At 42.6% G+C, this 27545-nt stretch overlaps 1 protein-coding gene across 1 annotated transcript in view; it reads left to right on the forward strand.

Annotated features, from left to right (window-relative positions):
• Positions 1-27545, forward strand: part of CUNH1orf21 (chromosome unknown C1orf21 homolog) — a 221919-nt gene that overhangs the window by 91859 nt on the left and 102515 nt on the right. Inside the window, exon 3 of the mRNA XM_004767950.3 lies at positions 24937-25031. Coding sequence (XP_004768007.1) covers positions 24937-25031 — 95 coding nt within the window. The remainder of the gene's footprint in view (positions 1-24936; positions 25032-27545) is intronic.

The following is a 27545-nucleotide window of genomic DNA, read 5'->3' on the forward strand; positions in this document are numbered from 1 at the left end:
GCCCAGGTGAACAGATAGACTCGGACCAATGGCGCTTGCTGGCCAGTAGGTCCTTCTGTCCACTAAGCACATATTGACCACCTCATGTGGCGTAGGCGCTGGGCTAGGTACTGAGACTGTACAGATAAAGGAAGCCTGGTCCCTGCTTTTTAGGAATGGATCATGATGTCACAGATGGACATCTCAAGAGAATGTTTGTATCTGATGACGATCATGCAGAAGGGTCTTCTATCCCAGGAGTAGAGGAAGACTCTTAAAGAGGATGATTAAGATCTCGGCTGAGTGTTTTGGTTTTCTTTATTTAAGATTTCATTTATTTATTTGACAGAGAGGGAGAGCACAAGCAGGGGGAGCAGCAGGCAGAGAGGGAGAAGCAGGCTCTCTGCTGAGCAGGGAGCCCAACTCGGGGCTTGATCGCAGGGCCCTGGCATCATGACCTGATCCAAAGGCAGATGCTTCGCCAACTGAGCCACCCAGGCGCCCCTCAGCTGAATCTTAAAAGACAAGTAGCAGACCAAAGAACAGAGGTAGGGCAGGAGTGAGAGGCTGAGAGACTGAAAAGGTTCAGGGATGTGTTGTGTGTCAGATATGTCAAAGGGAGACTGGGAAGCTTTACCAATCCAGTGGGGAAATAACTAGAGAATCCCACATCAGAACAAGTGTCTTAAATATTTGAAAATTTTACACTGTAATTTTTCCCCCAAATACTGAAAAGCTCCTGCAGGCAGTACAGGAATCAAAATTATGTCAGAGATCAGACAGTGGGCTGAGAATTTAGACAACACTGAACAGATATAGTCTAGAAGATTTGATGCTGATTCCTTAAGCTCTTGAAGTGGTTAGCCTCACTTCAGTTTTAAGAATCATAGTCCCCAAAACACGGATCCCAGAATATAGCCTCGTCTACATGTGAAGACTGTATTCCCATTAAAACACCACCAAACCGTCTGGGACAGAATTTGATGGTGTGGTGTTTGTCCCATGTGGGAATTCGAACACGACTCTGTTCCTTACTAGTGCACACCAGTGGTGTCTTCAAATAGATTCTGTGTGCATCATACGTCACAAGTAAATTCTTCACGTGGGGTGAAATAAAGACAAAAACCTGGCAATAGTTACTCACTTAGGAGCTGCAGGAACTTGTCGCTGCTGATAAGCCCCTGGTCTTTGGCAATCTTTAGAGGGGAGAATTAGGACACAATGGGAGGTAACAATGGCATGTCCATCCCCCTGGGGCCGAGCAAGGTGAGGTCTACCATTCACTCACCCACCCATTGTTCCCAAGAGTTCAGCTGTTAAATATTTCTGGGTGAGTAGTTTGTGATCATAAACTGGTGTCACAGTTTAATTGTGTTTGTGATAACAGCGTTCCAAATAGTGAGGGAAATTGCTTCAAACTCTTAGGATCTCCTGAAGCAGTAATCGTCAGTCAGCAGTCATTGACTGGCCAGTCACAGAGTTAGAATGGTTCCAGCTGAATCCATGTTTATGAACAGGACCTGCGATCTGGTGGGTGGTAGATATGACAGAAATAGAATGAGGTAACTTGCCCACAAAGCCTTTATCCTATTTTAGAAAAGACGCCATTTATGCACAGGCAGTAATTCAGCAACAAACAGAGATTGGACTTGAAAACGTGTAATGAAAGTGCTACATTGAGTATCTATTGGCCCAACAGGTCCCCAAATACTGTGGACAATGGAAAAAATAAATACAGGCTGCTTTAGGGGGTAGAAAGAAGAGGAAAATGTTATGGGAAAATAAAGACGTTTCCTTCTTAGAGAAAAATCTAGCCATCGTTCAGTAAATCATCAGTCTTTTATGATCATTGACCGTGAGTTCCTTGAAGATAATGCTTATAACGTAATCACACACCACTCTTGCCTAACATAACCGAGTGCCCAGCATGTAAGTCGTTTGGTATTAATAGGTGGATATTAATAACAGTGATGGGAGGAGAGGTGCTGTCACGCCTAGTGGTAGGTGAGGGAGTGGAGACCGTGAGAAGTTACATAACTTGCCCAAGTGTACACAGGTTGTATGTTAACTTAGAGTCTGGTCAGGAACTCAGCTACGCCTGACTTCAGAACTTCAGTGAACGGATGTGTGCTTTGAAAGAGGAAGCAGGGAAGGCACTCTTTTGGGCATAGTAAGGGATTTTTTTAAAAACATGCAAGATATAGTTCCTCTGTTCTAGGGACTTGCAGTCTAATGGAAGAACAAAGCCTGGCATCACCTACCTTGTCCTTTCTCATTCATCAAGCACCGACTTATTGAGCCCTGTTGGATGGGCGGCCTTTCCACCCTGGCTTGCTCTGTGTGTGCCAGCGGCAGCCCTCTGTCCCACAGCTCTCAATATGAACTTGACCCTGAGGATCATCCCATGACAGTGCACTGCAGGCCTCTGATGAAGGCACACAGATGTTGTGAGCCTTATTTCACACTGAATTTCTTTTTGATCTCATTGGCGAACAACCACTGAACACTGGTGGGAAGATACCCCTCATGTGGTATCCTGTTCCTGAGCTGGCTTCTGTAGACTAGAGTCTGGAGAACCTACATCAGAGCCCAAGGAAGGTCAAGGACACCTCTATTTGAGAGGCAGTGAACCCAGTAAAAACCTAATTGTGTCAAATAATTAATCCCAAACTCTGGATTTTTGGGGACATAAAGATAAGAGAGTTTACTATAGTAAATGCTTCATTTCCTTGTTTGGGCATTTTTATGTGTTCATTGTATTAAGTACTCTGATGTTAAATGGAAAGAGCTGGGTATGAAACTCATAGAATGACTGTCTATCAAATGGCAATATATATCCAATATATACGTGCATGGACTGTAAAGAAAGCCTCTCAGTTTGCCAGGAAAGGTGAATGATGGTTATCTCTGGGTGGGGCTGATCACCAGTGAGCCTTTGTGCTTCTGTTATAGTTTCCAAATATTCCTCATCTCTTTCTAAACGAAGTTATTTTATTTTATTTTATTTATTTATTTTTTGAGAGAGAGAGAGAGAGAGAGAGAACATAACCGGGGGGAGAGGGAGGGAGAAGCAGATGCCCTGCTGAGCAGGGAGTCCCAAAGAGGGGCTGGATCCCAGGACCCCAAGACCGTGACCTGAGCAGAAGGCAGACACCATAAGGTGCCCCACTAAAGGAAGTTTTTTAAAACATTTAAGTAAATGGGTTGGTTTTATTTTTTTTGGATTTTTTTGTTTTATTTTTTCAAAACACACTATGATGAACCTTACTTTTATAAAGACGAATGTGCTGTTTATGGAAGGAAATAATCTAGAAAACTTTCTTAAAGAAGTTTATATATTTATTGAATATTTTTTATGTGCAGGCATTGTATCAAGTATTTTGTTATTTATAATTTATTCAATCCTCATAATACCTTATCTGGTAGGTCACAATGAGAACCTATCAGTTGTCTTACACTTCCTTTCAAAGTGTAAAGAGAAGAAATGAGGGGTGTCTGGGTGGCTCAGTCAATTCAACACATGACTCTTAACTTCCGCTCAGGTCATGATCTTAGGGTTGTGAGGTCGAGCCCTACATCAGGCTCCACACTCAGCATGGAGTCTGCTTAAGATTCTCTCTTTCTGGGTGCCTGGGTGGCTCAGTGTGATTAAGCCTTTGCCTTCGACTTAGCTCATGATCCCAGGGTCCCAGGATCGAGCCCCACATCGGGCTCTCTGCTCATCGGGGAACCTGCTTCCCCACCCCCACCAGCCTGCCTCTCTGCCTACTTGTGATCTCTGTCTGTCAAATAAATAAATAAAATCTTAAAAAAAAAAAAAAAAGGTCCCCCCCCCCCGCCTGCTCTCTCTGCCCCTCTTCCCTGCTGGTAGTTTCTCTTTCACTTTCTGATAGATAAATAGATAGATAGATAGATGATAGATAGATAGATGAAAGATAGATAGATAGACAGACAGACAGACTGCTAGTTTAAAAAACAGAAGAGAAATGAGCAGGATGAGGTGAGAGTTGACCGATGACCAGCTTGAAGTGGAGCCATCCTGACCCGATGTGCATTCTCAGTTCCTATCAGGTTTTCTACTGTAATTCTTCACAGTCGCAGCTTCTCCTAGAGAGCGTAGTGGGCGTCACACTGCGTAAGGCTTCATTAAAAAAAACAAAGAAACAAAACAAGGGGCTGCAGATGAGTAAAGCCCAATGCTGAGAGGGGCTGCTGACTTAGTGGCAGGGGACCTCGGGTGCGTTTGGATTCTGCTGCAGAGTAATGGCTACAAGGTGACCTGTGAGCTTCTTTCTCCGTCTTGGGAGTGAGTGTGTTGAACTTAGGTGATCCTGTAGGCGTGCTGAACTAATGCTCAAAGGTTCCACCCTACCAGCTCCCCAGATTATGGTCACGCAACTCTGTGCTCTTGGTTTCTCTTAAGCCGTGGGTCATTGAAAAGATTATACATGACATTTTTTTTTTGATGCTTTTTTTTTTTTTTTTAAAGAAAAACAGTGAGGCTGGTAGTGTTCACAGCTACCAGCTTTATGGTCCCAAGTTGGCCAAGGTGTTGATTACCTTGTGATATCATTTTTTTTTCTTCTGAAAAATTAGACACATGATTATCTTCTGTAGCTTCAAGGCCTTCCTGTGAGCTAGAAGGTGAGAAGGTGGAAGTGTGGGGTACTGTCCTGTTTCATCCTGGCGGGCTGGTTTTCTGTTGATCTTTCATCCAGAGATGCTGGCTTGTGTTGATGTTGTGGAGCTGCTAGTCAGTGTGACACTCATGCTGCTGACTTTCCGTTTTCAAGTGTTGTTGGAAGTAGTGGTTGACATCCATGGGTTCTGTTATTTGAAAGGAATAATGAAATATTTGATAGAAGATAGTCTGAAATAAAATTTAGGCAAACAGAATATTTAATTTCCCAGGTTGCTGACTTTGGCAAAGACTATTCTACTGTAAGCTGGTCACTTTCAGAGGATGGTTTTGTTTATTAACTTACATAGGACTCTGTTGCTTCTGCTGGATTTTAAAAGGGTAAGAGAGAGTCAAAACTCACCAAAGCCAAATTCTAAAGGAAAACAAAGAGATAAAAGTCTCGGGACTCCTGGACTTAGTTGGTTAATTAAGCAACTGCTTTGGGCTTGGGTCATGATCCCAGAGTCCTGGTATCAAGTCCTGTACCAGGTGCCCTGCTCAACAGGGAGTCTGCTTCTCCCTCGGCCTGCTGCTCCCCCTGCTTGTGCTCTCTCTCTCTGACAAATAAATTTTAAAAATCTTAAAAAAAAGAGATAAAAGTCTCGTGGCCATAATATTAAATATATACATAAATAATATTCCACTAACATAATTAACAGTACATTTCAAAAATGGTCTTTCATGGTTTTTAAAAGGTGGCATAAAGTTTCTTAGCTAGAAAGGCCATTGCTGGGGAAAGGAATGGGTGAAGAGGGAGGCTGTGTGGGACGCGATGTGCGCAGTTCACTTCCTCAGAAATCATAGTCCATGCTTACATTACTATGTAAATGATATTTACATTTTCTTTTCTTTTTTTTTTTAAGATTTTATTTATTTATTTGACAGAGATCACAAGTAGGCAGAGAGGCAGGCAGAGAGAGAGGAAGGGAAGCAGGCTCCCTGCTGAGCAGAGAGCCCGAAGTCTCGATCCCAGGACCCTGAGATCATGACCTGAGCCAAAACAAAGGCAGAGGCTTTAACCCACTAAGCCACCCAGGCGCCCCGATACTTACATTTTCATTTAAAACATAGTTCAAAAGCTGTGTGCATGGCTATTAAGACTGCAAGTCAGAAGAGAAAGGGCAAATGGAAAAACCAGAGCACTGTAATAGCAATCTATGAAACTGATGAAGTTTTCAAATTGTGAGACAAGGCCATACTGGTACACATCTCTCTTTGGATTAAGTTTCATTTCCATTTTGGAAACCACATGCACAACAAGCTGAATTGCGTTTAAATTCCCTTCTCGCTGCACGTACCCTGCTTCACTGTATAAATGACACTGTTGACTTTGATCCTTGACCAAAGAAGATATCATCCAATGATATGTGAAATAGTGTTTTACGTTTAATGTTGCATCAGCATTTTGGCATTTTTCGTGACTGCTTTACATCTGGTTGCCTTCTCTTACTCAAGAATTTTTCTTTTTTTAATTTAAATGTGTTTAGACCTTGGGGCACCTGGGTGGCTCAGTCGGTTAAGCGTCTGCCTTCAGCGCAGGTCATGATCCCAGGGATGAGCCCTGTAAAAGGGCTCCCTGCTTAGTGGGGAGTCTGCTTCTCCCTCTCCCCCTGCCCCTGCCCTCACTTGTGCTCTCTCTTAAATAAATAAATAAATCTTCTTTTTAAAAAAAAGTGTTTACACCTTGAGTTTTTTTTGTTTTTTTTTTTTTAAAGATTTTATGTATTTGTTGGACAGACAGACACAGCAAGAGAGGGAACACAGGAAGGGGGAGTGGCAGGCAGAGGGAGAAGCAGGCTTCCCATGGAGCAGGGAGCCCGATGCAGGGCTCAATCCCAGGGCCTTGGGATCATGACCCGATCCAAAGGCAGCCACTCAACAACTGAGCCGCCGGGTGCCCCTAGACCTTGAGTTTTGACCATGGCTTTCCTCCTTTGTTCTTTGGCTGTTTCCCCTAATGTGATTGCTCAATTCCCAAGTGTTGAAATGAAAAACAATATGCTTTTAACTCCGATGGAACTCTGAAAATCAGTTACTCATTTCAGAGATATTTATTGATCCATTGCTATAAACTGGCTTTTCCTAGGGGATGTAACATGTCGTGAGCCAGTAACCACCCTCATTTGGCTCCCATCTTAGGGAGTGACAGACACTAAGCAGAGAGACAGATAATACCCGGTCAGATGGGGATACGTGCAATGAAAAAATAAAGGGACACAGAGTGACAGATAGCTACTTTAAATGCATAGGTCAGAGAAGGTTTGTCTGAGTCGTTGACCTTTTGAGCAGAGATCTGCAGTAAGGGAGCAAAAGCCACAAGAACACCCAGGAACAAAGTGGTTGAGGCAGAGGAACAGTAGGGCCAAATCCCTGCGAGGGAGCCTGGGGGAGGGTTCCAGGAAAAAGCCTGAGTGAGGTCTTCTTGCCAGGAGCGTGATGGCTGATCACCTCACTCTGTGATTGAGGGAGTTAGGGCGTAATATAGTCCGGTTTTGGGTTTAATCTAAAGGCTTAATCTGGCTGCCGTGCTGGGCATAGACTGTACAGGGCAAGGAGGAAGCAGGCGATGGTTAGAGGCGGGGTCAGGCAGGAGGGGACGGTGGTGGGGCCTGGGGGAGGTGTCAGTGGAGGTGGTGATGTGGGCACATTCCGGGTACATTCAGGGGATGATGAAATGTGGTCTTTATTAGAGCTCGTCTCATCTGCAGGTTTCTCAGTGAGGGAGCGGGAGTGCTGGGGGGTATTATGTACAGTAGAGGCCCCGTAAGTGGTTCAAGCAAGGCAAGGTTTATAGGTTCTGAAGCAAAGAGTGTTCTGAGACTTAGCAACATGGTATTGTACAAGTAAAGACTTTTGCAAGATAGGGTCTGTAAGGGATAAAATGCCCCGGGTTCGGTTCTGTGGTGACGGTGCTTGGCCGTACATAGGTGTGGGCCATGGCCCAGGTAAAGAGAGTCACTTCAGGACTCTGAAAGCTCTAGGATGAGTTGCTTCTTCTCTTGAGCATTTATTTCATCGGCTCTGATAGAAACCAGCATGTTTCATTTCAGTCAGCCTAATTGTGATCTTCAGACATGACTTGTTTTTTTTTCATTTTTAGCAAGTGGGTTAAAGACTACAGGTCCCTCAGGAGGCAGTGTCTGCTCTCCCCTCCCTTCCCTTGATTGCCGCTCTCTCCCTGGCCCCCAGCGCTGACCCTTATTCCTGCCCTCTTTGTTCCTCGCGGAACTCTGAGCTCTAGTTTCTTCTTCCCCTGCTCTGAGCTGTGGTCCATGTTCCTGTTCTGTTTGCTTCAGATATATCTGCCATCCCCATTCAGTTATCTTTCCCATCTCCCCAGAATAGGAGCAGCATCCTATGAGGCATGAAAACAGATACACACAAATAAAACAGATACACACAAATAAAACATACCAAACCCCCAGATAATTTTCCATTGGGATCTCTTTTCCCGTTTGCACTGTTACCTTTTAAGGAACGAATGCTATCAGTACCTCCCTCCTCGTCCTGCCCAGCCTCCCACCACCTCCATCACCTTGTAACCGCATCCCTATGCTTCGAGGTACTCCACAAAAGTTACTCTTTTGTGCTCATCAGAATCTTCCAGAAGAAAAAAGTCAACTTTGAAAAGATGTGGTAAATGTGTAAATGTCACTCTTTGCAGAAAGTTGGTCTTGGGGGAGAAGGGGGCTTGATTTGAACTCCACACAGGTTGTGGAGAGAGGAGAAGTTGATCGGAAGTGGAAGAAGAAATTAGATGGCCAACTGGATGGGGTAGAAAAGGGAGGAGGTAAGAGAGGGATGATTAGAGTAGATTTGGTCAGCCAAGGTCAGAGCTACCCAGAGGGCATCCTGAGAAAACAAGTGAATAACCTCTAGCTTGTCCCCAAGGTAAGGGGAGAGCCGAAGTCCTAGTCTAGGACAGATTTCAAGACCCAAAACCCACCTTAGAGTGGGGGATGTGGCTCATTCCATAGGGAACAGATGTCCCAGATGGTGATTGAGGTTGTTTCTGGAAACTGCCGTGGCGGAGGTGTGAAAGGCCATGGAGCCATAATTACTCCTTGATTGGCTGCAAGGCCTCTTTGAACTACACGTGCTGCTTCAGATGTGACCCAAAGTAAAACAAACCTTGAACCACGTCCAGGTCTTACATTATTACTTGAAAATCTTTGAACTCTGAGATTTTACCAAACTTAGGCCTTTGAGTCCAAGCAACATCTCAGAAAGCTAGCTGAAAGAAAGGGGTACGAACGTGCCAAAAACCTATGGCTATTTTGTGCCTCTCTGTGAGCTGGCCTCCCAAATTCTCCTTTGTGTGTGTATAAAAATGTGTGGGCCTTTCATACTTCCCTACGTTAAAAATGTCTGAGTTAAGTCATCCAAAGTCTTAGAAATTACACAGGTTTTTTTTTTGGTCACGTTTTTTCTTGGCATTATTTATGTGTAATTGACTTGTAGCATTGTATAAATTGAAGGCTTACAACCTGATGATTTGGGACACATGTGTATTGGAAAGTGGTTAAGACAATAAGGTCAGTTAACATGTCTGTCTGTGACCTCACATAATTACTGTTTTTTTGTGTATGTGGTGAGAGCACTTAAGATTTACTCCCTTAGCAACTGTCAAGTATATAATACAGCATTGTTAACTATAGTCACCATTCTGTACCGTATATCCCCAGAACTTCTTTATCTTATGACTGAAAGTGGTACCTTGGCTCTTGTGAATAGTGCTGCAGTGAACACGGGAGTACAGATAGCTCTTCAGGATTCTGATTTCCTTTCCTTTAGATATACACACAGAAGTGGGAGTTCTAGATCATATGAGAGTTCTAATTTTTTTATTTTTTCAGGAACCGCCATACTGCTTTTCATAGTGGCCGCACCAATTAACATTTCCACCCACAGTGCACGAGGGTTCTCTTTTTTCCTCCAGACTCATCAACACTTGCTATTTTTTGTCTTTTTGATAATTGCCATTCTGACATGTATCAGATGATACAGCAGGGTTTTTTGTTGTGTTTTGTCTTGTTTGCTTCTGTACATCCCTCTTGAGGAGCCAAAATGGAATGTCAGCTTTAAGAAGTTTTGCGATCCTAATACACATCTGTTTTTTTATTTTTAAAGATTTTATTTATTTATTTGGCAGACAGAGATCACAAGTAGGCAGAGAGGCAGACAGAGAAGAGGGGGAAAGCAGGCTTTCTGCTGAGCAGAGAGCCCGATGTGGGGCTCGATCCCAGGACTCTGGGATCATGACCTGAGCTGAAGGCAGAGGCTTAACCCACTGAGCCACCCAGGTGCCCCCTGATACACATTTAGATAGCTTACGTGTAGATGGTGGGTGAGAGTCCCTGAGGACCATCTCTCCATCAGTTCTGGTCCTTGGGTTCTCACTACAAGAGACTGCCTGGCCACTGTCACTCAAGTCAGTCGATTTGAATTTAATTGAACCCCTCTGATGCCCTTATGAATGAATCGTCATCCCCTCTCCCCGAAAGATAAATAATCAAAACGCCCACTGTCTTTCACAAACCCGTTGAGCAGAACGGGTTACTAAAACAGGCTCATGCCAACGAAACGGGCTGCGGAAGACGGTGTGATCTTACACGCTGCGCCGCTTGCCATTGCACTGTCCTCGAGCATGCTGTGCCCCTCACCCAGGCACATCACTCCTCAAGCTGTCAGAGCCCACTTTCCTCTCTGAGAGGAAGATAACTTGGCGATTCATAGCAACTGAAAATGATCTTTTGTTTTATGTGAATGAAGCTCTTGCGAGAAGAGATCTACAGACTTGTCAAAGAGGAGAGGCGCTAGAGCCCTTGTGTCCCTTCTGTGCGTGTTCGAGCGCCCTCGCTAAACACTGCACGGCCTTTCTCCATGAGTGTGTGCATTGCTTTCATGAGATCGTTGCCGTGAAAGACAGGTCATGAGTATTTTTCCGAAGTAGAGAGGCTACACTATTTTATCACACAGTGTATTTTAGCTTTCCATTTTCAAAATGCAGTGGCAGTGCTTACAAACTTGGGAACGACTTTAACTGGAAATGACTCTATCCAGGCTCCTTCTGTTCTTGTTCATGATTCTGCTGCCACTCATGGTTGTCTAAGCCAGACTGAGTCAGGCCCCTGAACACCAGCTTCCATCCAGAGACGTATTAAAAGAAACATTAAAGATCATTGAAAAGCAAGTTACGTTTTTACTGAATAATCTCAGAAAGTCACAAGGCATTCCCATTCATGAACCACAGCACAGCATCCTGAAGTCTACAGCCATAAGTCTCTAGCTCTCGGGTGACTTTGTCTGTCTCCCGTTTACTCCCTCAGGAAATCTCCCTCTTTCCCTGTCTCATCTTCCACAAAACTCTCCCCTCCAGCCGCCCCCGGAGCCTTCCTGTGCCTGGCCTTAACAATTCTCTTATCAACCCTCCCCCTTGTGGTGTGAACGGGCCTGCTGCCGCTCTCACACCAACCTCCTCACCCCTTCCCCGGACTGCAGCCCAGAAGCACACAAGCAGGTCTGGCCTCGGGCAGTTCCTCAGTAAGGCAGCTCGGCAGTGGGGTGCTGGAGGCCCAAATGCTATCACTGCTTTCTGTGCTCGTTATTATCTGGGAATCTTTTCCTTAACAGAAATCCATGTAAGTCGGAACCCAACGAAAGGAATGAAGTCGAATGGACATTAAAATGCACTTCTTCCTTACACACACCCACGCATGCGTACACACACACACACACACACACACACACAGAGCCACCGGACAAATTGTTCAGTGGTTTAGCTGGCTGTGGCCGGCACCCATTAAATGGGAGAGTTTCTGGAATGGTCGTTGGAATTCCTCATCCTGCAGAGCCATTGTGCAAATTCACGACCATTGATCTTGGACGTTGTGAGGAGCTGACTGCAAATGAATCAGCAGAAAGTGACTGCCAGCCCTAGAAAAACAACTCACATTTCAGGTCCTTTTGAGACCAGTGGAATTTTATCAACTGCATAAACAGCGGAGGGCATGTGAGCTGCTCTGTTCGTTACCTCTTGAGAAGTATTTGTTACTACCTTATAGTTTACCCTAACAGTTTACCGTTCCTGTTACTTTCAGCCTTATTTTATGATAATACAGTTCTTAATGACTGACTTGAAAAGGCTTATCTTAAGGGTGCCTGAATCTTCCATTCAGATACAGAGTACGCAGTGTGGAAACTTGTAACAGTTCTCTATACAAAAAGAATTTCTCTTTTTCTCAGAAATTCACTGTACTATACATTTGTGGGAGAGTTGAATGAGAGCATGGGTGTGAGTCACACGGGCTGGGTTCAAGACCTGGGCCCATCCCACCACTCACTATGTCGTTCAGCTAGGTGAATGATTGCTCTGTCCTCGGTTTCCTTTTGAGTATGATAGAGACATTGATGACTCTACTTCCTGGAGCCCTTGGAGTATGGAATGGGCTGTCGTATGTCAGGTTTTCAGAGCTGGATCTGGAACACCAGAGGGCTCTGTAAATGGCAGCTCTCCTTTCCTCTTCTCTAACCCTCCTCCTCCGCCTCGTCTTCTCTTTTTTCCCCTCTCCTGCCCCCTCCCCCGCCTCCTCTGTCTTACTGCAGTGACGGAAGAGGTCCTTGATTTATTCCTTGGTCTTAATGACCACATATCAGAGTTGTAGTAGTATAGCAGAAGCCTTAACATTAAGTTATCTCTCAAAACACAAGTTTTTGTGAAGACATTGCAGTAATTACATGTTGGAGAAAAGCTCAGTTTTCCGCTGTTAAGTACAGTGGTGGTCAAATCGCCATTTTCACAAAGGTTTCATGTACCTCTTACTTTGGATGGCATATTAGTTCCTAACTTTAAGAGCACAGGGATGCTATCTTCCACTGATAAAGCTTCCAGAGACCTGACAAGGGAGGGGCTAGCATTTTCCCTGATGTTACTTTCCAAGGTTAGATGTCTTTGTAACTTTTATTCATATCTCTGTGATTTACACATTTATCCAAGTTCTGTCTGAACCCATTCATACTTTATGCCTATATTGTCTCCCCAAATAACATTTACTGTGAATAATTATTTAGTGATTTAATTTTTAATTAAATTTATTTAAATATTTAAATAATTAAGTAAATAATTATGTACTGTGCTTTGTGGTTTAAAAAATAAATAAATAAATAACTGGCTTGGTGGTTAAGAACATGGCCCCCAGCTCAGACTAACCTGGATCTGCACCAGCGTTCCCACTAGACCAGCCAATCAAAGGCTGATCTCTGCATCTGCAGAAAGGGGGCATGATTCCTGCCTCTTAGAGCTGACATGAGGATTAAGTCTGCAGAACAGAGCCTAGGTGACTGGGCAGACTTTTATCACGAATGTTAATCTAAGATAACAGGAGGCTGGTGGAGAAGAGCAGAGAGGAATTCCAACTTTTCAAGAGTCCCTGCGGCCACGGTGGGTGGAGAACCAGTACTAGGGAAAAGTCCCAGCAGGGCTCTTGAGAAACTTGATAAATTGTTGTCAGAACAGCCACGCATGCCCTCTTTTCTGAAAGCGGCTCTGGATCTTCCTCGACCACTCATTTTATTTCTTGATTGGGAATTATTACTGGATGGTGTAGAAATTACCCCCCCCCCATTTGAAAACCTCAGTGTGCGTACGCATTCATAAAGGAATCCGGGCTCGATTTGGATCTGGTTGTGTGTCTTTGTGGGAACTTGTCAGGAGATGAATGTCCAGGGGCCCTTAAAGACTGGATAATAGTTCCTGGTCACTGAGTAATGAACCCCAAATGAATGAGGGAAATGTGTTGTCTGGCCTCTGAAATGATTATATGATTCGGGAATGGGGCGTGTAGGTCGAGTGTTAATTATTAAAGGTGCTATAGTGAGAGAAGCTTTAGCACCCTCTCATCCTTGCAGCAGTGGGCGCCCCTCATCCTGTCCTCTCGAAGACATGGACAAGACCTAAGAATGCTACGGGACCACAAGCACCCCATGCACACATCCCAGCACACATAGTTCACTAAGAGAGGTGCCCTGCTTCCATGGCACGCAGCTGGGAAGTCACAAAGGCAGGTCTGGAAGAGAAAGGCCTTTTGAAACCAGTGCTCCATCTGGAGTGATCTGTTGTCCTGTTGAAGGAGAAAGAACTGGCATCGGAGTCAGTGGCATTCTTTTTTGCCCCTAGGAGAGATTATACATCCCCCATCTCAACCACTCCCTATTCTTAGTGTTACGATACTTTCCCGTCTCCAGTTGAAGACATACCTGTTGGGGGAGACAGGAAACATTCTGGCATATGGGGTGCCCCACTGATGCCTCACCAGTGCCCCACCAGCACCCATCAGCTGAATCCAAGATAAAGACTCCACTGTCTTAAAACTCTCTATGAATTCTCTCTCTGGCTCTTTCCCTGTCTTACTTTTGTGTTCTTCCTAACCTTCCTCTACCAACTGGCCCATTTCAAGATGTACATTCATTCTTCCTTTGCTGCAGCTTCTTTCAGAGAGAGGCAGAAAGCCTTGGATTACAGTGGTTGGAGACTCTTCAGAAGAGGTGGTTAAGGACAGTCCAAAGGACAGATAGTTGACCTGGTGGCCTCAGTGCTGGGCACTGGGGCAGCGAGTCTACCACCATTCAATTCAGAATAGAGGCTGACTCTTCAGTGGGACTTGCATATCAGGTCTTCCTGGACTGGTCCTATCAGCTCTTACCATTATTGTGCCCCCCCTGGAATGCTTCATGTCGGCCATATTGAATTGCTTGTAGTTCCCATTTGCCTCACTGGGCCTCTGTACTCACCGGCCTGTTGCCTGAACTTGTCCTTCTTCCCGACACTAGTGTTCCTCAGGACTCCACTGAGATATGTCACCTCCTCCAAGGCTCTCCCCAGCCTTTCTTAGCGGGTCTCACCCTTTTATCTCCCTTTTATCACAACCACCCCATACATAGCTATAGAGACTGTGTCCTTCCTTTCCTATTTTCCTGTGTCTTCCTCACCCACTCCTCCAGAAGAGGCTGTGCGCTCTTCAGAACAGGGACGCTTTCTCCTCCTAGACATAATGCCCAGGACTGAACAGTATATTCTCTGGCAGATCGTAGGTGCCCAGTAAATATGCTGAAGGAAAGAAACACAGAAGAGCAGCACAGGATACCCCCACACTTGACTCCAAGACAGAAAGCCACTAGTTCCTTCCACTTTCCCATGTCCAAACTGAAATCAAGGGTGTTTTTGCCCAGACCGTTTTAGTCCAGAAGTGTGTCCTAAATAGGTTTAGTTTTCAAAGAGCTCATAGCAGTCAGTAAGAAAAACAATATAACTCCAATAAGAAAAAAAGGGCAACAGATACAAAGTGATGCTTCGCATAGACGGAAGTACAAATGACTGATATCAACACATGGAAAAATGCTTGGTGTCCTCAAACTAAAATAAAAACTAGGTACCACTTCCACCCTTCAATTCGTTGCCTATTTTTGGAAAGGATAGTACCCTTTATGGACAAGGGTGCTGAAATGAGTTTTACACCACTGAAGCCAGACTAAATGGAATCAGCACCCCCAAGGCCTTTTCTCTCTGGTTTTCAAATACAAGCAAGCATTAGGTTTCACTAGAGAATGAGGATACAGTAGGCCTAGGAGAATTGCTCTTTGTGACATTAACGTGTGGGGATTTTGAAATCATGGGAGATATGTACAAATATGTACAATATTCCTACTTCCCCTAGTAGAACCCTCCAGGGCCAGACCTCTCCATGTCTATTCTCACACATATAAAGCCTAAACATTTAATTTTCTTGCTTGTTACTTTTGAACAACTCCTATTTTTAGATCATTAGCACATAATGTGTCAAACAATCTTAATTTGAAATCACTTTCCCTTTATTAGGTGGATTTGAAAAGAACTGAGAGTGTTTTCTATTAAATGTACCAAAGCCTTGTTTTGAAATGTTCAAAACATTTAGAATGGGCAGTTTATAATTACCCTAGAAATTGCTTAATAATAATTACATTGGAGAGGGCAAAATCACTTTCTACAAGCAAGGTACAGTAATTATCACTAAGGAACTGCCTGACTCAGAGAATGGATAATGGTCTATGAGCACCTTCAACCCGGTCTCTGGCTTGCCTAAGATTGTTCCAGATTTAGAATCAGCCCTGGTGAGGAATGGCCGAGTGGAATGGGGTCAGTCTGTGCGTGCTGAGGAATGTGCTTCGGATAGGATAGGACAGGGGCGCTGAGAGCATGAACCTTCCCCTCCAGACAGCCAGTTCTCCTTGGCACTTCCAGCTACATCCTTAACCCCTGCATTGCTTGTCACAGAACCTAGCACACAGCAGCTTCTTAGATACACCCAGTACGAGCTCTCAAGAGGGGGAGGGTTTAGAAGTGCAGGAGGGTTAGCTATGCTGAAGTCATCAAAGTTTTCACTCTTCTCTGCTCTGCAGTGAAAATTCTATTCAACCAGCAGATATCAGGCCCCGACCCACTGCTGCAAAAATAAGAAACACAAAATATGTTGTAAGAAGAGGATGACAGGAGGGGTGAGGCAAGTTCAGAAGCAGAGCCCAGTGAGATACAAGCATGCTTCATTTCATTTTATTGTGCTTTATTGCACTTTGCACTTTGCAGATTTTTTTTTTTTTTTAACAAATCAAAGGTCTGTGGCAACCCTGCCTCCAGCAAGTCTGTTGGCACCATTTTCCAATAGCATTTGCTCACTTTGTGTCTCTGGGTCACATTCTGGTAATTCTTGGAATATTTCAAACCTCATCGTTATTATGTTTGTCATGATGATATGTGATCAGTGATCTCGATGCTACTATTTGTCATTGTTTGGGGCACCACAGGCCACACCCATGTACGATGGGGATGTCATCGGTAAATGCTGTGTGTATTCTGAGTGCTTTATTGACCAGCCATCAATGGGGGATATCCCCCACGTCCCTCCCCATCCCTGGGCCTCCCTAGCCCCTGAGACACAATATTGAAATTGGGGCAGTGGATATCCCAACTGCCCTCCAAGTCTTTGAGTGTAAGGAAGAGTCACAGGTTTCTCACTTGAAATCAAACACTGAAAGTGCTTAAGCTTAGGAGGAAGGCACGTCAAGAGACAAGATAGGCTGGAAGCCAGGCCTCTTGCACCAAATAGCCACATCGTGAATGCAAAGGAAAGGTTCTTGAAGGGAATTAAAAGTGCTGTACTCCGGGGAACACACAAATGATAAGTGTAGCAGCCTTACTGTTGTGATGGAGGAAGTTGGAGTGGTTTGCATAGAAGATCCAAGCAGCCACAGCATTCCCTTAAGCCAAAGCTTAATCCAGAGCAAGACCCTAACTCTCTTCCATTCTATGAAGACTGAGGAAGCTGCAGAAGAAAAGTTGGAAGCTAGCAGAAGTTAGTTCATGATGTGAGGCATAAGGAGAGAAGCCATCTTCATAACAAAAGTGCAGGAGGAAGCCACAGGCGCTGATGGTGAAGCTGTACCAAGTTATCCAGAAGATCTAGCTGTGATAATCAATGAAGGTGGCTACACGATACAACAGATTTCCAGTGTAGATGTGACAGCCTTCTGGGTGCCAGCTAGCACGTTCATAGCTAGAGAGGAGAAGTCAGTTCCTGCCTTCAAAGCTTCCAGGGACAGGCTGACTCTTGTTAGGGACTCATGCAGCTGGTGACTTGAAGTTGAAGCCAGTGCTCATTTCACATTCCGAAAATCCCTGGCTCTTAAGAACTATGCTAAATATACTCAGCCCATGCTCTAGAAATGGAACAACAAATCTTGGATGACAAGCACATCTGTTTATAACATGTTTACTATTTTAAGCCCATTATTGAGATCTGCTCAGAAAAAAAAAGTTTTTGTTTTTGTTTTCAAAATATTAGCACTCATTGACGTTATACTTGCTCACCCAGGAGCTCTAGTGGAGACATAAAATGAGACGAATGTTGTTTTTAATGTCAGCTAACACATCCATTCTGCAGTCTGTGGATCAAGGAATAATTTTGACTTTCAAGTCTTATCACTTAAGGAATACATTTCATAGGGCTGTAACTCCCATAGAGAGATGGGTTTTCTGATCTGGAAAAAGTAAGCTGAAAGCCTTCCGGAAAGGATTCTCCATTCTAGATGCCATTAAGAGCCTATGTGATTCATGGAAGAGGTCTAAATGCCAACAGGAACAGGATTTCGGAAAAAGTGATTGCAGTCCTCATGGATGACTTAGAAAGGGGCTTAAGACTTCAGAGGAGGAAGTGACTGCAGATGTGGTGAAATAGCAAGAGAACTAAAATTCGAAATGGAGCCTTACGATGGGACTGAATTACTACAATCTCATGATCAAAGTTGAGTGGCTAAGGAGCTGCTTACTATGAATGAGCAGTGTTTTCCTGAGATGGAATCTCCTCCTGGTGAAGATGCTGTGAAGCCTGTTGAAATGACAACAAAAGATAGATGGATGGATGGATGGATTCATAGACTGGTACATAGATACATAGATGGGAGGAAGGGTGGATGGATGGATAGATAGACACATATATACATGGATGGATGGATGGATAGATACATTTATACATGGATGGATGGATGGATGGATGGATGGATGGATGGATGGATGGATAGATATGTAGCTGGATGGATGGATGATTAGATAGACACATAGGTGGATGGATGGTTGGATAGATAAATACATAGACAGATGGATGGTTGGGTAGATGTGTGGATAGATAGAATATTACATAGCTTTAGTTGACAACAGCAGTGTTGGAGAGGATTGACTCTGATTTTGAAAGAAGTTCTACTTGTGTATAAAATGCTGTCAAGCAGCATTGCATGCTACAGAGAAATTGTTCATGAAAGGACGTTGCTTTTGAGGTGGCAGTCTTCTCTGCTGTCTTACTTTAAGAAATTGCCTAAGCTAACCCAGAGTTCAGCAGCCACCACCCCGATCAGTCAGCAGCCATCAACATCGAGTTCCACTCATAAAAAGATTCTGATTTGCTAAAAGCTCCAGATGATGATGAGCATTTTTTAGCAATGAAGTATTTTTATTTATTATTTTTCAAACGTCAATACATATTTTAGGAATTTTACATGTAATTCCTTCCACTGCCAATCACATAGTGCCTCCAAAGTCAGAATCATAATCTCCAAAGTAGCCCTTTTACAAAGAACATTTGTTCAGTCCTGATTTGTCACATTTAGTCAATCCAGTTCTTTTGGTTGGACTTCCTTGACCTCCACCCAAATATGGACATCGCCTGTAATCTTTGGGATACAGTTTCTTTATGGTAGGGCCCTTGAAGTCAAATTGCAGGAAATATATTGATTGCTGTTTTGGCAAATGATCTAAACTTATTCCTCCTTAATTGTTTCTAATATTGAAAAATTGTGTTGCTTCCACTCTACCCCATGAACCCAGCAGAAAGTGTTACAGGTAGCAATAAAGTATTTCTAAGTTTAAGGTATGTACATTGGATTTTTTAGACCTAATGCTATTGTGTACTTAATAGACTATCATATAGTATAAACAATCTCTATATCTTCGTGGGGAACCGAAACATTTATTTGACTGACTTTATTACATATTTGCTTTATGGCAGTGGTCTGGAACTGAATCCACATTACGTCTGTGATGTGCCTGTATAGTTCAGGTACATTTTTAGCAATGTGCTAACATATAATAACAAATATTTAGCTAACATATATTGAGTACTTACTATAGACAAGGCACTGTTTTATGTGACACCCTCAATGTCACATTGAGGACATCCATAAACCAAAAATGGACTTGAAAGCAGTTTCACACCCATTGCAATTGGATGCAAAAAAAAATGCAAAGAAGGGGATTTTTTTTTTCTTTTCATTTAGAGATGCTTTTTCTTCCTTGGAAAATCTAGCAGGAAAAAAAAAATGTAACCCTGAGACAAACAGGACTGAAGCATTCACTGATTAAGGGAAATAGTTATTCATGTATGAACTAAAGTCAGCTCTCTGCTTTTTTCTCTCTTTTTTAAAGAAGACTTTATTAAACACCTTCTGTGTGCCAGACAGTTTGAGTAACAACACAGGCGTAGTCCACTACGCCTGATGAACACCTGAGAAAGACCAGGGCTTAGCACCCAGCGGACGGTACATGATGTTTGTTGAGTGGAACCAGTGGAAGCAGGTGCCGCGGGTGAGCTGGAGTCTCCCGAAGTGAGAAGACATGTCTTCCCACGGCACTTGACCCACAGATCCATCTTTGGTTTGTAGTTTCAGAGAGTCTTGCCTCTTTGTCTACAGTTGCTTGTTTGTAGAGCCGCCTCTACTCTTCTGGCTGGAAAACAGTCATTCTGCCTGTTTTTAGTTGGGATCTCACTTGTTGCTCTTGGCCCTCAAGGTAGGCTATGCCAGGGGGGTGCCAATGGCAACTGTTGAATGAGGACATAAGGGAAGATAGAGAGGTGCCATTTTGTTGTACCCCTGTTTTCACTTAAATAATGATCACTTTTCTTTTCTCAGTCATAGAAGTTGTTTATTATTCTTTCAAAATTATTCTAACTGAAGTAATATGGTACTTTAGTTAGTATTTTGATTAAAGTAATACAGGTGCATGGCTGAAAAAACACTGAAGCCTTATTATGGATGATAAATGGATCATAAATCCCCTTCTCATTTCCTCTCTCTTCATTTGTTAATGCAGTTAGGTCACAATTTTTGGTTTAATTAATTAGTGATGTTTATATTATACCTTTTCTTTTTGTATCTTGATGGATTTTGTACGTTAGGAATAATATTCCCTGCAGAACCAGCAGAGCTTTCGAAAGCAGCAGCTAACATATATGGAGTATTTACTATAGACAAGGCACTGTCTTCATGTATTAATTCATGTGACTCTGTGTGTGAGATTAGGTACTGTAGATATTCCCAATTTACCAATGAAGAAATCAGGGCACAGAAAGGATGAGTAACTTGCCCAGGGTTGTATGGCTAGGCATTCCGGCTCTAGAAGCCAAGCTTTTAGCCATTATGAATACTTGCTTCTTGAAAAAACCTACCAAGTAAGGAAATAAAGATCCTAAGCAAGAATTTGAAGTTGTACTGGGATTTTAAGGCTCAAATTTAGTTAGTTTGGGAGATAGGCTATTCAATGGGAGGAGCCCCAGAGGAACAAGTGTCTGCCGTAAGGTTAGTATAGTTGTTTTCTTTCCAGTGGCTTATGTTTATAAATACTTCTTGCAATATCTTTCCCAAGCTCTCATGTTCTCCCGAGCATATCATAATTGTCTACCAGAGAATCTTCATGCAGATTCTGGATAAAGAGGCAATCCAGAGCGTTCAGTTAAGATGCCCAGATGTTGGACATTCTTAATGTGAGGACGTTAACACGGACATTAACACAGAATTTTTGAAATTGGAACAGTCCTGGAAAACAAATTTATTACCACATTTGTGTCATTGATCAAAAGAAGACTGGGCAAGAAGGTATGAAAGCAGATGCAAATTTCACCATTTTAGCAAACAACTGTAAGATCCCTTCTTGCTAGAGAGAATAGCATATAAGGCATTCTGGCTTTCTTCCTTCCCCATCTAATGTATACATCTGTGAAAACTTAACTTTTTTTTTTTTTAATAATTCTGGCATTATAAACTCACTCCAGCACTTCTCTCCATCTAACAGCCTCATCTGAAAGCCCGTTGGCTTGATTATAAAGGTAAAACTTATGGCAAAACTTGGGAGAATTAGGATAGGGCCAGTGAGTTGTTGATGACGGAAGAATTGACAGGATCCAGAAAATGGGATGAGTCCATACTGCCTAAAGCATGTACCGCCGGCTGATCCCTTCCTAGCTCTAAAAGCTCTAATACTGTATACACATACAAATACACACACACAATATATATATATATATATATATATATATATATATATATGAACTGTACATCAAAATGAAGCCCACAGATTTGGTGGGAAACGGTATCTTCATGCCAGAGCCATCGCAAAAACAATCCGGCCCCTCTCTGATGTAGGATGGGGAATATAATGCTAAAAATATCACCAGTGCATTGCTTTTACCCCAGAATTATTTTGACTAGCACAGCTTGCGACTGTTTACATAGAGAGAAGGGGGAACAGGTTCGGAACGGGGTGTCAGCCTCCTGTTCCTGACGTGCATTTTAATAGGCCACCTGACAAGATCAACAGGAAGAAAAGAAAAATTGTGAACAGGTGTGAGGGAGCCAGAGGAAGATGGTCCTGCCTTTTCCTCCTCTTAATCAAGTTGGCATATTGTCTGATGCCAGGACATTCTGGCTTCTACCGGTGGCTGTGCTAATTGCCTCCAGTGTGGGGCTTAGATGAAGGTGGCCCAGAGTCCTACACTGACTCCCCTGTGCCTTAAACAAAGGAAAACGGGATTTTTGCCTGGCTGGTGCACTGTCAGAACCCGAAACGCTCCATCCGTCGGCGCTGAGGCTTGCTGGCAAGTGCTGTTCCCGACGGCTGCATCGCCATGGAAATGTGTGACACGTTTGTTGATGAGTTGTCTGTTTCCAGATGGACAGCTTCATTCCCAGCCTCTGAGAAATGTAACAGACCTTTTTTTTTTTTTTAAAGTATTTGCTTTGTACAAATTGTGGTTTATTGAAGGGTCTTGCTGGCTTTTTTGTTGTTCTTTTATACCACAATGGATTTTGTGCAGTGTGTTGTGTAAGTAATAATGATAGGTCTGGCTTTGTAGTCGTGGCTGTTTGTTTTTTCTTTCTTTGTGTTCCGCATCGGCCAGCCAGCCGTGGTTGTTAATGACACGCTAAAACCTGTCCTCTTTCTGAATTGATGATGATTCTGCCTTGATGTTTAAAAAAAAAAAAGCCTGTATTTGGGATAATGCTGCTTTGAAAGTCATGTCGCCAGCGGGTTTCCCATTTCGTTGAAGAAATATATTAGGAAAATATTAATAGGTTGTCTACTACTTTCAATTCAGTTACGTTCCCTGGAGGGTAAAAAAGCAAATGAAGATGGAATGTTGCTGGACGGCCCAGAGAGTGTGGCCTGGGGGCCGTGGCTTAGTGGGTGAGGGGAAGGGGCAGGGCAAGGGTCGATCTTCTCCGGGACAGACCCGTGGCCATGCGGTGGGCAAAGTACCATCTTTCAGAAGTTCTGCTTAGGTCCTAAAATGTTGTGCTTTCCTTGTGCTATCACCTGAGGGGTAGCATCCTACAGACAGTCATAGAAATCCATTGAAATTAGGTTTAAAAGCTATGTGCGTGTCTGTATAATTTATATGTAAATAGAGACCAGAAGTAATTAAGATCACAGTTCAGTCCAGTGAAATGTTAGTATTTATCCAAGTGAACCATGGTTTATAAATATTAACGCCCCAAATTGAAGTTAGGGAGGCTCATCTCTAGCTTTTTTTCTTTTTAACCTTTATTTTTATCTCTGTGTAATTATATTGGAGGCATAATTTGTCGATGTCTTTTTTTTTTTTTTTTTAATTAACAAGTGCTTTTCTAACTTCTGAGTAAGTAATCCTTAATTAAATGTGTCCATTTTGTTCATTTACTTTCATTTTTTTCCTCTGGAAGCCAAATTGGAATGTGAAATTCTTCTGTGTTGTGACTGTGGATCAGAGCTCACCGATTAACTAGTTAATACATTTAGGCATTTAGGACTGCGTATTCCTGAAGGGCTCATTACTGTAACCTCACACTGGTCTTCCTAATTTCTTCAGAAAGAAGCAGAATCAATAACTACCTTGAATTGTCAGGTGGAATAAAATAATTGGCTTAGCCATGACCACAGAATCTTTATTCAGATACAAGCAAACATACTACTTTCCTAAGGATGATCATTTTGAGAAATATTTGAACAGTACAATTACTTGGGGAAATGTTACTTTAGCAAACCTCTTGGGGGAAGGAGGTAGTGTGTTGACGGTTATTACATTACAACTTCCTGGACTGAAATGCAGACTCCCTTGGCGATAAACGTCTGTCTTTCAGGTCGACCATCATGGGCACTATTCCATGCCTATGCTAGGCAACCGTGGCATTTTCCACTTGCACAATTTCTGTGATTTTTCCAACAAATTAGAGATGACTCGAAGTCACACCTATTTGGACCTTAGGGTTCCCAAGTCTTTTCCTGTTGACGGGAATCCGACAGAAGCATCATCGTCATTCCCAGACTGCTGCCCTGGAGAAGAGCTGTAGCTGTATGTTCTCCAGAGTTTGTCCTGTGCTATATACGAGACTGAGATTTATTGTACTCTCTCTCTCTGGCTGTTGGGAAGTTGAGATCCCATTACCTACAGGCCCACAACCTCTCCAGTCTGCAGTGATATACCTATGAGCTCCCTTAAATTCTGTGGCTCTTCCTATGCCTCTGACTGTACAGAGATTAAAGTGTGTGTGTGTGTGTGTGTGTGTGTGTGTGTGCACGTGTGCATGCACATATGCACACATGTGTGTAGTGTATGAAGTGATTGCAGACTGCTCCATATTTAATATGGGGATCACAAGTAGGAAAATTTCAGTCCCCTATTTTTGGTATCTATTTTTTGGTCAGTTAAACTCTTTAGTCTTTTTTCTTTTTTAATTTATTTTTTATAAACATATATTTTTATCCCCAGGGGTACAGGTCTGTGAATCGCCAGGTTTACACACTTCACAGCACTCACCAAAGCACATACCATGTGTCCATGTGTCACCCAATGTCCATAACCCCACCTTCCTTCTCCCAACCCCCCTCCCCCCAGCAACCCTCAGTTTGTTTTGTGAGATTAAGAGTCACTTATGGTTTGTCTCCCTCCCAATCCCATCTTGTTTCATTTATTCTTCTTAAACTCTTTAGTCTTAAGCAATATTTCGTTTTTGCAAAAGAGGGAAATTAAGGTTTGTGTGTCTTGCTGAAAGTTACTGCCACAGGCATTTTGAACTAATGTTCTCATGGAGAAGAAACTTCCTTAGACCATTATGTGAAGTGCCCTGTTATGTGCCAGTTCCAGATAGTCTTTAAAGGCAGAATAACTTCTGTTTCCTCTGCTGCCCTTTGCTCTCTATGAAGGGACCAAGCAATGCCATGTTCATTAGCTGCCTTCATGGTGCCGGGCTCTTTCCAATGGGCAGAGGAGAGCACCTTCTAGAAAGAGGCTGGTTAAGCATCTTCCGGATTGTTTCAAATGAACCACATCGAAGGCTGCAGGGAAAGGGCTCTGACAAATTACGCTCCTGGGGGCTTTTCTCAGTGACACTTTTCTACTGTTGTGAAAAAGTTATAAAATGTCTTTTCTCTTTTTGGTGCTCAGACGAGTATAGGATCAAACCGGTGGAAGAGGTCAAGTACATGAAAAATGGGGCAGAAGAGGAGCAGAAAATAGCAGCCAGGAACCAAGAAAACTTGGTAAGATTGCATTTCTCATATAACAGTGAATTTTGGTGACACCATTGTAATAAAATCTGCACTGCCTGTTTCAGCTATAACTTACACACCGGCACAAGATTTCTTGAAAATAATGTTGCTATTTATAGCTTGCCTGGAAGCCACTCCATCACTCCTGTATCCTGTTTGTTCCTGAATAAGCCCTTTTTTAATCTTGATAGGGAACACTCCAGGGGGAAATATGGTAAAGTTATTAGCGTCTTAAAATGGTTAACTGTGAAGGAAAAGGCGTGCAGTAGGATTGAGATTTATTGGGGGGAGGACTCATATATGTTTTTCTTTTTCTCCACCTCTTCCACTCATCGAATGAACGGCTAAGCTTCATTACTCAGGACACGGAGGGTTGTGGATAAAGTTGTCTTGGAGAGGAAAAGGATGTACTTTTAAGATAGGTCTCTACCATGCTTGCGTAATGTCCATTTCGTAGAGCAGGTCATCAATCCCCTGGGTAGAGATTTCTGTAACTACTATAATAACAAATTAATGTTGGAAGCAAGTAAAGTGAAAATTATTTTGAAACAAACTTCTTTCTCAGTTTAATTCCAGTATTAAAATATGCTGTCCCTGAAGTTTCAAATATGTTGGAAAATATTACAAAATTATGAGGTCATAATGAATTATACTGAAGGCACCTAAGAAATAGTGCTTTAGAAGTTTCACATTTAATGGTACAATTCTTCTCTAAAATCTGAAACAAAATTAACCTAAATTACAAAACTGACTGACATTCTCTTAGCTTCTCTCTCTCTCTCTCTCTCTTCGTAAGTTATAGGCTGAGATCTCTCATCAGTTTTTTAATCTGAGCCTGGTTGGCCGTAATTTCTATTTTATATAACTTGATCATTTTATATTTATATTTTATATCACTTTTATATCACTCTGTCCAGCTCTGAATTTCATTTTCTAACTTACCTACATAAATATAAATCCCATCTCATCATTACTTTTTCCATATATCAAACCTAATGCTTAAAATAAAAATCTTAAAAAAAAAAAAGGGTCCCTACCAAAATTGTCGGCACTTCACCCTCACGGTGTTAAGGGCATTGGGGCTTTTGAGTGAATGTGAGAGCTGCGGCGGTCTGAAACAGAGTTTTCTCATGCAGTTCAGTAGATGTATTAAAACCTCATGTTCCATCTCTGTGAAAACGTTTAGTTAATGCCGCTTTCGCTGATTTCTTAAAAAACGTTAAAAACTGTTATGAATGTGCATTTATTCAGTTGTGTTAGAGCAACATGGTTTTTGCCTTTTATTTTGGGGTTAGTTATTTGCTCTGTTTTTCATGTTTGAGTGGATATATTTTTAAGAAGCTTAAAACGTCATAAGGTGTTTTCACTTGAACTTAAACTCCTTTTTCCATTATGTGCTTTGTTTTTGTTTTTGTGCTTTCTGCTACAGCAGAGGGGGTTGGCCAGTGCTCCTGATGAGTATTTCAGGCTGTCATTTTCCATGATACATTATTGAACATAATGGGCTAATTCTTTTCTCCTCTGTTCTTCTCTGAACATCTGATCTACACCTTGAAATACTGAAATCACTAACAACTATGTACTTTAGATCATTATGAAACAGTGGAAATACTCTGTAATGAAATTTTGCTTCATAAATGGGATTTGGATCTTAACGTATTGCTTGAGTCACAGAAATTCATCATACATATGGTCTGTTTTTAACATTAGCACTTAGATCTAGAAAACAGTAGCTATGACTAATAGTGGGAGTTACTGTGATCTGACTTTTTATATTCATTTTTTCTAACTTTGAGCAGATAAATAAATGACCCAAGGAGTTGAAGCATCAATTGGTATTTTTCTACTTCGTTTTACTAAAGATCAGACTTTGTCCTTGCTTCATATAATTTCATCTGGAGTTAATAAATCTCATCTTTAATATTTCCATTGGAGGAAGAGACACTGGTGATTGGGCTGGCAGTGGTGTTCCTTGGATCTGACACTGGAGTCCATCCCTGATTAGCATACTTGTATCTCCGAAACCCTAAGGGAAGCAACGACTCGTATCTTACAGTGTGCGACTTTTTCCTCAATGTGCCCTCATCATATTTAAGACCGTTACAACTTTTTCCTTCTCTCCCGTTTTGCAGTCTCTCAGCTCCTTGGTGCTAATATATTCTTTTCCAGTACTTGGCCAGAATTGGCACAAGTGCTCTTCTATGCAGACTGAATGAAAATTCAAAAAGAGAGACATTTCTGGGTTTGTTTTTTGTTTTTCTAACTTGTAGACTATCTGTGACAACCCTCACACCCCTTGTCTGCCAACCAATCAGAGTCCAGACCACCAACCAGAGTTTTTGAGTGTGTAAAGACTTGCATGGAGAAGGGGGAGTAAGTGGTTTTCTTTGATTCGAGCTTTCTAGATAGCTTTCCAAAATTAAATGATTATTCAGTAGTCTGCTAGTATATTATCTTTGTCATCTCTTCTGTCCTTTGGGATGCATAGTCGAGTATGGACCTGGC

The sequence above is a fragment of the Mustela putorius genome, unplaced genomic scaffold (genome assembly GCF_011764305.1).
Source record: "Mustela putorius furo isolate JIRA1106 unplaced genomic scaffold, ASM1176430v1.1 tig00537335_pilon_pilon_pilon, whole genome shotgun sequence".
Taxonomy (NCBI): Eukaryota; Metazoa; Chordata; class Mammalia; order Carnivora; family Mustelidae; genus Mustela; species Mustela putorius.